Source organism: Jatropha curcas, chromosome 5 (assembly GCF_041381405.1).
Source record: "Jatropha curcas cultivar XTBG-Jc1 chromosome 5, XTBG_Jcur_1.0, whole genome shotgun sequence".
Lineage (NCBI taxonomy): Eukaryota > Viridiplantae > Streptophyta > Magnoliopsida > Malpighiales > Euphorbiaceae > Jatropha > Jatropha curcas.
The window spans coordinates 29,850,114-29,862,581 of record NC_143155.1 but is presented as its reverse complement, the minus strand read 5'-3'; the positions used below and the strand labels follow the sequence as shown (position 1 = coordinate 29,862,581).

Sequence of the window (12,468 nt, the reverse complement as noted above, 5' to 3'; positions counted from 1 at the left end):
CTTGCTTATAATATTATATAGACATGTTTTGTTAGTATTTTGTACAAGTTTGTTGATGTATCATGAAGAGAAGAGGACGCAGTGGGGAGGGAGAGATGTGAGGTTAAAGAGAAGAGAAAGAAAGGAAATGAATGGTTGGCATTCCCAATGGATGTAGAGAGAGAGAGGCGGCAGATGTGGGGGAGTGAGAAAGGGACGTGTGCATGGGCTTTGGCTCATTCACCTGTTGTTTTCACACTTAAAAAATTTTAGATTTATAAGTGAAAATAAAACCTTATACTTTTTCTTGGTTCTCTACAATTCCATTCCATGCCTAAATGTATTAGATATGCTGTTTCTGCTTCTTGTGTTCTTTATTAATATAATAATATAAATATATAAATATATAAAAGCCCTAAAGAGCGGGCACCTCTTTATCTATATATCCTCCGTCTAATCGTCTATAAAACACTTGTAGCTCTTTGTCAGCGCCTATATATTGTCCCAATCCCAATCTGCGCTATAGTTTCACGTGTCTTTTCACCGCTTTTGTCCTGTCTGCTTTCTTCCAAGCCCACAAATCTCCTTGATTTCATTGGCCGTTGCTCACCTAGCTGCTACACCCTCCTTGCTTCCCGACACCTTTGTGTATTATCCTTTGAGTCCATCAAATCTTCTCTTCTCCACTTAATTATTTCTAATTGCAACCTCAACTCGTGTGCATCCTGTATATAATGTTTCATGTACGAGAAATTTTCAATAATTCATAAATTTAAATCAAAATCTTCTCTTTTGTTGTGTTTCGTATATGAGAGATTTCAAACACTTCATAAATTTAATTCAAATTCTTTGTTTGGTACAATAAAAATAAAATAAAATCTAATACTTATATTTTTATTTTCATAAATTTTTACAGTTTGCATAAATTTTAATATTCTTAATCTAACTATTACCTTTTTTTTTTTTTTTTGATTGCTCATGAAAGTAGTAAACATCTTCCGAGGGATGAGATGAGATGATAATAATTTCTTTTCCCTTAATCAGAGGTTTTGAATTCGAGTTTTGGCTATAATTGAGACTCGATGGTCTAAATTAAAAAAAAAAAAAAAAAAAAAAAAAAGCAGTCGACATCTCAAAACATCCTTATATTTTGGGTTTACCAAGTTGAAAGGTGCACGATTTAAAAGGAAAATGTGGGATAAAATGAATATGATTGAACATAGGCGAAAGCGGAAAGACACATTTGCTTGCTCTAGGATTAAACTTATCTATGCCAATAATTTCTGTACTTTAAAATAAACAAGTATTTGAGCACTAAAAGCATAATTAAGAGTTTCCACATGAAGTCTATAGGTAAGTATAGTTTTAATTCAGTTGTGATATTTGAGCATTGATGACTAATGAGCACAAAATAACTGGCTATGCATTCCACTTTCCATTTCTTTTTGGGGGATTCACGGCCACATTATTGAAACAATTGTAACAAAATCACACAAAAAGCATTAAAGCTTTTTATATTTTTAACGATTTGACCACTCACACCTCTCTCATATATATGTGTGTACAGGGGTGGATACGTAGTTGTCAGTGATAACAGGAGACACAGATCCTTTAATTTAATTAAATTTACTACTTTTCTTTGTCCTTGCACTGTTATATTTTTAGGGCAAGTGTTAGCTAATTTAGTGAGGGCACTACCAACACTATAGAGGGTTTTTGTCTCTGTTGCAAAGTAAACCTATCTTGGCCGTAAAAAAATATCATTTTTCCCTAACAATTTTGAAAACTGTCACCATCCTCCACTTATGTTTGCAAAAAGGGTTTCTCTTCCCCAAAATTTCTTGCTAAGGTAAAATGTCAGTCACGCGGTTACAAATCACAGTAGAGGGTTTATATGCTTTAATTGCCCATTAATTATTCCAGGAATTCCCAACAGGATTGCTATAATTAAAGAAGGTAATCACTTTTTGAAAGTACAATTACGGCCGACTCGATCACATACACCATCTCTAACTTTTCACAAGTATGTATCGATTAGGTATTATTTTTATAATATTTTTAATATAATTTTTATTAAAAATTTTAGTAATTTTGATTAAAAGTTTTTGTTCGAAGTTTACTTGAATCATAATTTAATTGATGTTAAGAAACTTGTAGGATTTTGATATATAAAAGAGCAAAGTAAGCAAAACTCTCAGAGGCTGGCATGCGAGTGCCGCAAGATGACATCAATTCAAAGTTGTGCTCACCTGAGCATGGCCCGTGCTGCGATCACTTAGAACTCAGGCTCTAACATGTCCAGCCCATGCCTCACAGCACACCCGTGTCGAAGTTCAGGTTTTGCCTTGGGCCTAAAACGTCAGCCTATCCTGCACCACTTGCATGGACTCACATGAAATGATTTTTTGACGTAAAAATCAAGTTTTGATCATATTTAGACGCTGGGAGAGTCCTAATTGAGAAGAAATACAAAGTCTAAATAGTTTCCTATCTCCAAAAGATTTCTTACTCAATAAAGATTCATTTTCCTAAACGAACATGAAGATACTCCATACAAAGTCTATATAAATAGAGTGATGAGCCATAGACAAAAAAAAAAAAAAAAAAAAAAATCCATTCACGGTATATTCCATCTTTTCGTTCTATTGTTTTCTCTCTCTCTAAGATTTCAAGTGATCGAGATAGATTTGTATCAAAATTCAAGGAAGTCGTCCAAAATTATTTGTTAACTAGTTTTTATCTCTAAAATTTTAATCTTGTTTTTTTTACTTTTCATTATTCACATTGATTATGGAATTATTTTCAAATTTAATTGGGTTTTATTTAATTACTATGTCGAACTTAATTCTCATACTAGGAATTTGATGTAACTTAATTTCTCTTCCAATTTATAATATTAGATTTGCTTTTCTTTGTTCAAAGTATACTTTATTATTAAACTTAATACTTCCAGACAGATTTGCTTAATTCTCATTAATAAGGTTTTTAATATGAAAAAGGTAATAAATTAATTGAGAATAATAACTTGATACAGAAGCTATATGGTTTGACTTATGGGGGGTTTTCATAAGTTAATGACATTAGGTTATGAATTCAAAAAATAAACCATAAAACTTAATGATTTAATTCATATTTGATTGCGTATTGGCAGATAGTTAATTAGACTGGGTTAAAATAACTAAGAATACATCGGGAGAGCTTGTTAGTGATTTTAAAGTTGTTTCCTCTACTTGAACAATTAAAATTGATTAACGAATTAATAAAATAAATTGAGATAGAATTAAGTATACTCAAAATCCCTAATAGTTTTTAATCCTTGATTCTTTTAATCAAAAATTGTCTTGATTTCTTCTTATTCTCTTTTATTTACTAAAATTAGTTCTTAAATATAATTTCCCTTATTGCCATTTAAATAATAATAAGTTAACATAATTTTTGTACTTGGTATACAATCCATGTGGATACGATACTCTTCTCATTCTATATTACTTATTGCGATTTCGTACACTTGCGAAAATCACTGTCATGTTATATATGTCACTCAAAGAGACAATAATTACCCTGAAATATATTTAAACCCTAGCGACCTGTTTAATTTCCTTCAACAATTTTTATACAGCACTTGTATTGCACATGTAGCTAGTTATAAAGATGTTTTCATCTGGAGTTCTTATTGTAATTTTTATTATTTATAATTAGATACAGGTAAGTTGTCAGTGATGTGGTTGGTGATTTGTTGTTTTCTTCACGAGTTAGTAGTTATAAGCTGCAAATTAGCTAAGGAAGAGATTGAGATTGACCTGCAGCTACTCTAATCCTTCCCTGATGGGCTACCCATTTATATAATTTGGCACTTTTTCGTACTTGTGCATTTTTGTTACTGAATATTAAGCTTTTTTTAAAAAAATCAATTTTAGAGGACATACAGCTATATATAGTATATATATTAACTACTTTTTAGAAAGTAATATTTAATATATTAAAAAATATTAAATTTCAAATTTTAAATTTTTTAAGTAAAAGTTGAAGCGATGTTTATAAATAAAGAAAATTTTTACTTAGAGTGCTTTTCTTTTATAAATCTGATGCGGCGTGAGTGAGCTTTACTTTTAACTCGATAAGGAAACATGTATTATAATCCTAAAAAAATAATATTTCAGAAAATTTAAAAGCTTCCCTCTCTCTCTCTTCAATCAATTCTAAAGAGCCCCCACTTTTTATTCTATAACTAGATGCAATGCATTATTTAAATGCATTATTTAATTAAGCAAACTAATCTACTATGCCAAGTCTAAATTCTTTCGTATCAAATGAAAATAGCTCAGATATTTTGGTGCATCACTCATACATTCACGGTTCATGTGATTGTACTAATTTAGTTAAGTTGTGAAAGTTTAAGTTCCAGAACCAAAAAAATTATAAATTAAATTGTTTTTCTACTTATACGAGTGTTTGTCAACCTTACATCGTAATAAAATCTGATGTATATATCTATAGTCAAGCTGTTAATTATTAAAAGAAAAAAAAATACGAAACCTGAAAAGAAAAAAAGATTTGATATTCCCCACATACATGAGTTCCTTGTTCAATCTTCGGGGAAGTGACAATGATTGAATGATATGACTTTCATAGATCCTTAACTGAAGAATCCCCACAGATTAATCCATACACTGATATTTGTTCGCATTTGGAGAACTTGGCGGAACTGCACCACAGTGTACCGTTTGTACTGCAAAAATTATAATGGGTAATTCGACAATAAAGAAGAGATGAGAAAAGGCAGGTCCTTTTCAGCTGGGAAGTAAATGAATCAATAAATAGGAGTAGAAAAGTTTTAACCTTTGAATAAGTAATTAATTTTGAATTTTACACAGCCAAACAGTGAAGAGAGTTATTAGATTTCGGGGACAAAAGAAATTAAATTACATGAAAGAAAGATCACATTCATATGGACATATCAGCAATTCAAATCGTACATTCTTTTTTAGATCGTGGGACACATTAGATTTAGATCAGTCTCTCAGACATATAATTGATTGCATACTGATAAGGAGAACTATCTATGTCTCTCTCTCTCTCTCTCTCTCTCTCTCTCTCTCTCTCTCTTTTATGTAGTCTAACAAGTACAAATCCATTTCTCACCTCATATCTTTTCTATCCTGTGGTGAAAATTTTTCTGTTTCCTTTCCAATTCTCTCTAACATTCTTTTGCAAGATTTGATGCTCATTAATTTTCTACGTCTTATAAACGTTATTATTGTATTATTAATAATTAATAATCAAAGAATGAAAGACATGTAAAATTAGGAGGTTTAACTTGCTTGGGGGGGAGGGATTTTTGGGAGAGAATGGAGGTTTGTCTTGTGTTGGAGTGCAGCTTTATGTGCAGGAAATGTAAATATGGAATTGTACTATGAGTTAACATGACAGTGACATGAGGCATGAGCTATACTCGTTAAGGCACTCAATTACCTAGCAGGCTTCTCTCCATATAAAAAACATAAAAAAATTACATATTCACATAAAAAAAGAAAAGCCTGTAAGTGTTGGTGAATAACGGTGATAGGGTAGAAATCCAATAAAGATGATATTTATGGAGGTGTTCGAGTTTTCTTTGGCTAGGGTTTGTATGGATTGGTACGATTTTACTGTGACAGAAAATGTACACGTAGATTTGAGGCTGTTTGGCTGTTTCTCAAGTTGTAACCTCGATGCAACTTGCATAAGACATGAAAGTAAGATCCTTTTCTTGTTTGTTTTTGTACAGCATCCAGAGCTCTTCTGATTCTCCATAAATGGCATAGAACTCAGCTGGTTTATGCCTTTCAATTTTCACCCAATCAACAGAAGAACCCTGTTTGATTCTTTTTCTCTCTTCAATTCATGTTTTCCCTTCTTCAAAGGCCTAACATTTTACTTGGTTCAAAGTGGGTTCGATTGGAATTTCGTCGTTATCAGTTTGTCATATATTATTAACATAAGAGAAAACGCAACGCTTTTAATAAATTGCCTCCAGGCTCTATCCTCTAGACTGTGTCTGTTATATATACTGACCTAACGGCACATTTGTCGGATTTAATTACATGTGCAAGGGAGACACATCTTAAGGTAATATGTATTTGAGACCCGCCATCATGGTCTTCCACGTTGAATGGATCAATCATCAACATCTTCTGTAGGGACCACAACATATATATCATATCTAATAAATGGCTCTAATGCGTAATAGCCGGGAGTTCCAACTACTTATTACAATAAGCATCTTAAAGTTTTCTTTACTGTTTGCTGATCAAGTGTGTTATGATTGATTTTACACTTATGCGAAGAATAAGTCTTCAGTTTGAATTCTCCTCTCGACCATTTACTTGAGTTTACTTGAGTTTTGTAAAACTTGGACAGCTCATGAGGAGGTGGCTAAAGAAAGTAAGTTTTCAATGTTTCCTCGTAAGAGAAACGACGACGTATATTAGATGAGTGCAAAGGATCTAGGAGCAAAATGAAGGCATGGATACTCGATTCCACTATGAGAAATAAAGAGACATAAAAGTCGCAAGCAAAAGGGCTTGCATTCACATGTGTGTTGTCCATTGCACATGCAAAGCCATCAACTGTAACATTTGATACCACCAGCAGAGATATTCATGATTGAGGCATTACAAGGAATCAACCATTTGACTGATAAGTCATAACTCTAATTAGTTAACTAACCCACAAGCCATATTGACGCTTTCTTTTCTTTTCTTCTCATAATAACTATTTCTTTTGCTGCTAAACACCAAAGTATACTTGCCTATGTATATTTCTTTTGCAGTTGCAATACCTCCAATATTTGCCTAAGTATTTGCAATAGATTTCAATAGAAAATCAAATGATAAGCTTTTTGCATAATTGCACCATAAAGAGTACCATGGCCTTTGGCACAAAGAACTGATCCGTCCTAACATATTACAGAACAAAATTCCTCCAAGAGCACCGTCATTTTGTAATTTCTGTGAAAATAAATCGTCTCTGTTATTTTGAAAGCCAATAGATAATAAGAAACAACGTACAAGCTGCAATGACAGCAGACAGAATTATAGTGTCTCTTGATCGCCGCCTCTTTATAGAACCTTTAAGGGGGAAAAAAAAGAACAGCATTATTTATGAATTTGAATGAAATAAGAAGTAAAACTCCGTAATTTAATCAACTCATTCAAGTACCAAGTAGGCCACGGATAATGGGAAACTTGTCACTTAGAACTTTCAGTTTTCCTTGAATGTCTCCAAATGAAGCCCTTTGAGAACCTAAGACAACCTTCGTTGTTTGAGCTTGATTGATAACATCATCTATCTGCACAAAGGTAAATCCAGCATTGTCAGTTAACTGGCCAGTGCTCAGAGATGCGGTTGCTAGCAAAGAATGTATATGAATTTATACCTTCCAGTTACCTCACAATGAACAGTTTTGGAAGGTATTTAGATCATATAACTCAGAGCAAAATAAACAAGCATGTAAAACATAGGGTGCTTCAAGGTTGAAAACTCTATCTATTTAGCATGGAAGCCAATAGATAATTATGACACTTTAAGAAAGATAAAACAGATGGCATGGGATTTGAGCAATAATATGGATTAGGCCATTTAATTTGAGTGTGCAAGATGTGCTTGCATGTGTATATACCTGAGAGAGAAAAGGAGGAGAGGGCTGGTTTTTAAACCCCCTAAATTTTAACTTCTAAAATGATAATTATGGTCCTTTTTTATTCATAAACATACAATTACTGGTTTCACATCAATCCATGGAAGGACCAGATCCCTTGTTAATTGGTCATGTCAGGCTGCTATAGAGTTTTCTTCGCAGTAGCCATAAAAAATGACAATTTTTGCAAGGACCACATGAAGAGTGTCCCTGCAACTTGGTTCTAAACACAAAGAAAACAACTGATATTTCAGACAAGTAATGACAAAAATAATTCAAAAAATGTTTCAGAGCAACGCGCCATAAGACGCTTGAATGCCTGGGTTCACAGGAAACACAGGACCCTTTTCAGAAGTGAGCTATCAAAAAAGTTAAGAGTAGCACTCTTTACTTAATATCTTCTCTAGTCATTAAAGTATCGTATTAATCCTGTTAATTTGGGAATGATTAAAGAGGTGGAGATGTGCTTTAAGAATTGTCTCAATTCAATTTCAAGATGATGTCATAATGATGTTAGGCCAATATGCATGGAACTAGTTATCAAGATATTGCAAAATAGACAAGAACTATCAGCAAAAGACAAATGGAATTTACTAAAAAAGCAAAAAAGTAATGAACAATAAAATGAAAAAGCAAATTTCTGGCACTTTGCTTTACCTAAGACCCAAAGAGTAATGAACTCAGGTCATTTGAGAATTTTCTGACTGCAATTTGACATTCACTTCAAGAATCCACTTCTCAGTGTACCACCTTGATCTTAACCAAAAACTTATATTTTCCTCTCCAAATTTTTTCATTTTTATGTCTCCACTGATAAAAAGTTATATTCTCTAACCCCGGTTAGCACGCAGTGAGAGACATTTCCATTACAAACACATCAGAATTCAGATTAATCAAACAACATTACTCTTTTCTTCAATCCTTTCTAAATTTCTATAACCATCTCAACATCCTCATTTCTTATCTATTGAGCCACATTATTGTAACAGATTCATTTCAGGAAATTTCTTTTCAGAGAAATATGACCATGAAAAGTAGCAAAATCTTACGTGAGCAATACTTCCATGGATGGCAGCCCTTTCTCGTAGTAATTGCATTCTTGGAGACATACTCCCAGATGCCTGTATGAAGGGAGACAATAAAACCTCAACTTTTGAGAAACAATAGCCATAGAATGTAAATACATATGACATTAACCAAGAGTTAAATAACGCTTACCTTGTACTCACTAATATCATCTCTGACTGAACTCAGGAGCTCTGCATGTTCCTTCATTGAGCTTATGTTTCCCTTGATTCGTCTAAATTCCTAAATTAAGTAATTCTATTTTCTCAATGAGACAGAAGCACTAATAAAACAGTTCCTAATACATTGGTCATGCCTACAATATAGAAAAAGAATAAAGACACCTAATACATCAAGAAATCAAATGTGAGCAAATGAATGATAACATAAGCATATGAAATTTCCTATTCTTTTAATGCTACTTATCATCTGCCTTGGCTGCTAAAAATTTTCAAACACATACATATCACGTTAATTACTCTCTCTACCAGGGCTCCTGTAGACACAGGAAAAGCTTTTATGCACTTCACTATTCAACCACAAAGCCAACAGACAGCTAAGAGAAGGTAACTGCTAGTGACTAAAAAGAAATTGTTTATTGAGATATTAAAATGAACTTGACTATAACAGCTAAGAAGATAGATTAAAATTGTAAAGATAAACAATCATATTTAAATGCAATATATAATCTAAAAGATCTTGAGATTATTCATTGGAAAGTTAAGAACAAAATTTAAAAAGAAAAAAAAATAGAATAGATGGCAATTCAAGGTATTGACTCTGCAGAATTTGTTCTGTAGATCATAATTACTCATTTTATAACTTGCTTGAGTGTATAAATGAATGCTAAATTTTTAGCTGGAGCTATATTTTGAGTTATTTATGGTGTGGAATAGCAACCAAGCTAACATAGGTAGAATCTAATTCAAACTCGCAGTAATTTAAGGCAAAGAAATTCAAATGCAACAAGCAGACAACTAGAATTGAAATCAATGACATTCATTGCAAACCTGGTTAAATTCATGGAGTATGTCTCTATGCCTTGCTAGCTTTTGAGTAACTGATGTAGTTGGTGCAGCAGATGCAGCACATCTACTCATAGCATCATTTGTATCTAGGAGTTTTTCAAGCAATGATTGGATTTCCATTTCCATTGACTTCCATGATCTGCTAGATCCAACAGTGGGCGAACCAGAATCCACATAACCTGAGCCCATAACATACATCATGAAGAAGGAAGTCAGCCTGATGAAGTTAATTACAGTTCAGCTATGAAATTATAAGACTTTAAAGCTAAATCCAATAGAATAAGCAGAAAAATAACAGTAAGACTCAAAGCTTTGCAACATGTTGCCAAAAAAGAATCAGATAAAAAACTCATTGTCCAGAAAAAGACGGTAATAATTAAATGAAACCTTCACCGTTCAATCAGCTAATAAACTCGGTCTCTAATAAAGAATCAGGTAAGCATGGTAGAACTTGCAAAACGTGGGAAGTACATTTAATATCAATTGCACATATTTGCATTCATGTACAGGACTGCAATTTATATTGTCACGGCTACCCATAGTAGTATATGAAAATATTGCATCCTCAATGGTGAAGAACCGGAGTGGGAAAAATGCAACCAAGAAGAAATGCTGACTTGGTGGTGATGTTGGTTTATTATAGCCAACATGCTGCCAAAACAGCAACATTGCTCTGTCACTGCCTTAGTGAAAGAAATGACTCCAGAGTAGTTGAGGATGCAGATAATAGGATTTAATTATCCACTAAGACAGAAATCCAATTCAAGAGAAGGAAGTTAAAATGGAGGTTATTGTCATACAGTGGAAGGACAAGAAGATCCTCTCTCCAGTTTGACACGATCCTAGGCCTATTCCAGAAGAACCACCAATCACAGTTGCTCGAAAACCCATTTACGATACACACTTGTGTGAAAGCAGCTACATCGCAGATTCTATGTTCCAAAAGGAAAGAAGACAATCCGAACGTGTACACACTTATAATTTCAGAACTAAAAACACAACCAGACTTTTTATGACGGTAACTGACGAAGACACTGCGAACAGCTAACAGAGTAAGGAATTGAACTTGTAATACATCAATTCATTTTACCCCTTCCCCACTAAGTTCTGACCTTCTTCCAAATGGTATCATCCCATTAAGCACTGGAGCATACCGAACTAAACCAACCTACTAATCTACACTAGAAAGGAACTATGCCAATTCCAAATATCCAAAAAAATACAAAACAGATTACTCAGTCAAACAATCGTTAATGCTCAAGTAAATAGATTACAGAAAGTTAAATCACAATAAATTTGAGATCAGCATCTTTCAAAACTAATCTAGCACTAATACAAAATGAAAAATCAGCAATTCCAGTCCTAAAGTCGATAATAACTAAAAAGATGGAAAATGTGAAATTAGAAAGAGAAATTGAACCTCCTTGGGTGAACCTAGCGCCAAGCTTGGCATAAGAGGAAAGCTTGACGTCGAGATCTCCTTCTAGCTTTCTGGCCTCTTTCCTCAATTCCTCCCAACCCGATTCCTGCAACTCTAAACTCGAATCCTTCATGTTGGATCTTTCACAAATTACAATCCAGATTCTCTGATCTGCGATGCTGATTGTTGCAGTTGTTCTGGTCACTGGGTTCTATGTAGATGTACTATCTAACTAAAATCAACTATGCACATCAGTCTTCCCTTCCTCCTCTCCGCTTCGCTTCATTTCACAACAACGTACAACGTCCGGTTCTTATTGGGCCTTAATTTTACTAAAGCATCACATTTTGTAGGCCCGGTGACCCGTAAGAGAGCTCTAAATATTTACATATAAATGGGCCAAACAGGCTTCGTCCAGCCCAACTCTAAACTTCTCCTCTAGATCGGACTAAAAATCAAAACCAGTACATTTTTCTGATGAACGGTGGTAAGTTGCAGGAACGAACTTCGACGCATATATATATATATATATATATATATATATAATAGATTAGCTACACAATAAATATAATTTTGCTCTCAATTCATTAAATTTGTGAAATTTTTGTAATTGAAAAATTCGAACTCTAGACAACATACTACTCATACTGATAAAAAGATAAATCATACCACACTTGATTGACAATTTTTTTTTACACATATTTTAATTCTCAAGTGGAAATGATATTGGGAAAACAAAACTCTCCCAAATGGTGACTCCAATTTGATTCAATGGGTGAAAGGAAATATTCAATTCGATTCAATGATGCATCATTTAATCCACGATAGAGGCAAGTCAAGCAAGTGGCAGCTAATTCACATATTATACAATATTCAAATTGGTTATTAAGCAGTGTTTGGTTGATACTGATATGTAAAGAACCATAAAATACAAAGATTTGTTTACCTGCCCGTATTTCATATTTGATTTTTTATCCATTTTTCTTGTTTGGTTGGAATCTAACTCTTCTCCAATTAATCAAACCTTAGGAAAAGCTGATAAGGAACATTTCAACAACCCAAAGTTTTATATGTAAGTTAAATAATGTTTCCTTTCTTCTAGAAGCTCAACGGTAAAAAATAATGAATATAATTTCCCAGCAAAACCACCAAATGATGAAAAATTTTAAAATTTTTGGGTCATGGTTGATGATCTGAGAAACAATTAACAAAGCGAAAAGAGTAATTTAATTCATTAATATTAATATTAACATAAAGCTAGAAGACATGGATCAAGGCAAGTACTAACTCCGTACAAG

At 33.2% G+C, this 12,468-nt stretch overlaps 1 protein-coding gene across 1 annotated transcript; it reads right to left on the bottom strand.

The window, feature by feature from the left end:
* Nucleotides 1-6,830: 6,830 nt before the first annotated feature.
* Nucleotides 6,831-11,437, bottom strand: GOS12 (golgi snare 12). The gene is made up of 6 exons (XM_012228222.4): nucleotides 11,171-11,437; nucleotides 9,733-9,929; nucleotides 8,876-8,965; nucleotides 8,707-8,778; nucleotides 7,180-7,309; nucleotides 6,831-7,088 (listed from the first exon to the last, which is right to left on the bottom strand). The coding sequence occupies exons 1-6, from the start codon at nucleotides 11,301-11,303 to the stop codon at nucleotides 6,991-6,993; spliced, it is 720 nt and encodes a 239-aa protein (XP_012083612.1). The 5' UTR covers nucleotides 11,304-11,437; the 3' UTR covers nucleotides 6,831-6,990.
* Nucleotides 11,438-12,468: the final 1,031 nt, after the last annotated feature.

Bases quoted from the DNA above. Each gene is read 5' to 3' on its own strand.
- GOS12 (XM_012228222.4), bottom strand. From the start codon at position 11,303: ATGAAGGATTCGAGTTTAGAGTTGCAGGAATCGGGTTGGGAGGAATTG. The intron at 9,930-11,170 runs GTTCAATTTCTC...TTATGGGCTCAG, and splicing joins CGCTAGGTTCACCCAAGGAG to GTTATGTGGATTCTGGTTCG. The intron at 8,966-9,732 runs GTTTGCAATGAA...TACTTAATTTAG, and splicing joins TACTCCATGAATTTAACCAG to GAATTTAGACGAATCAAGGG.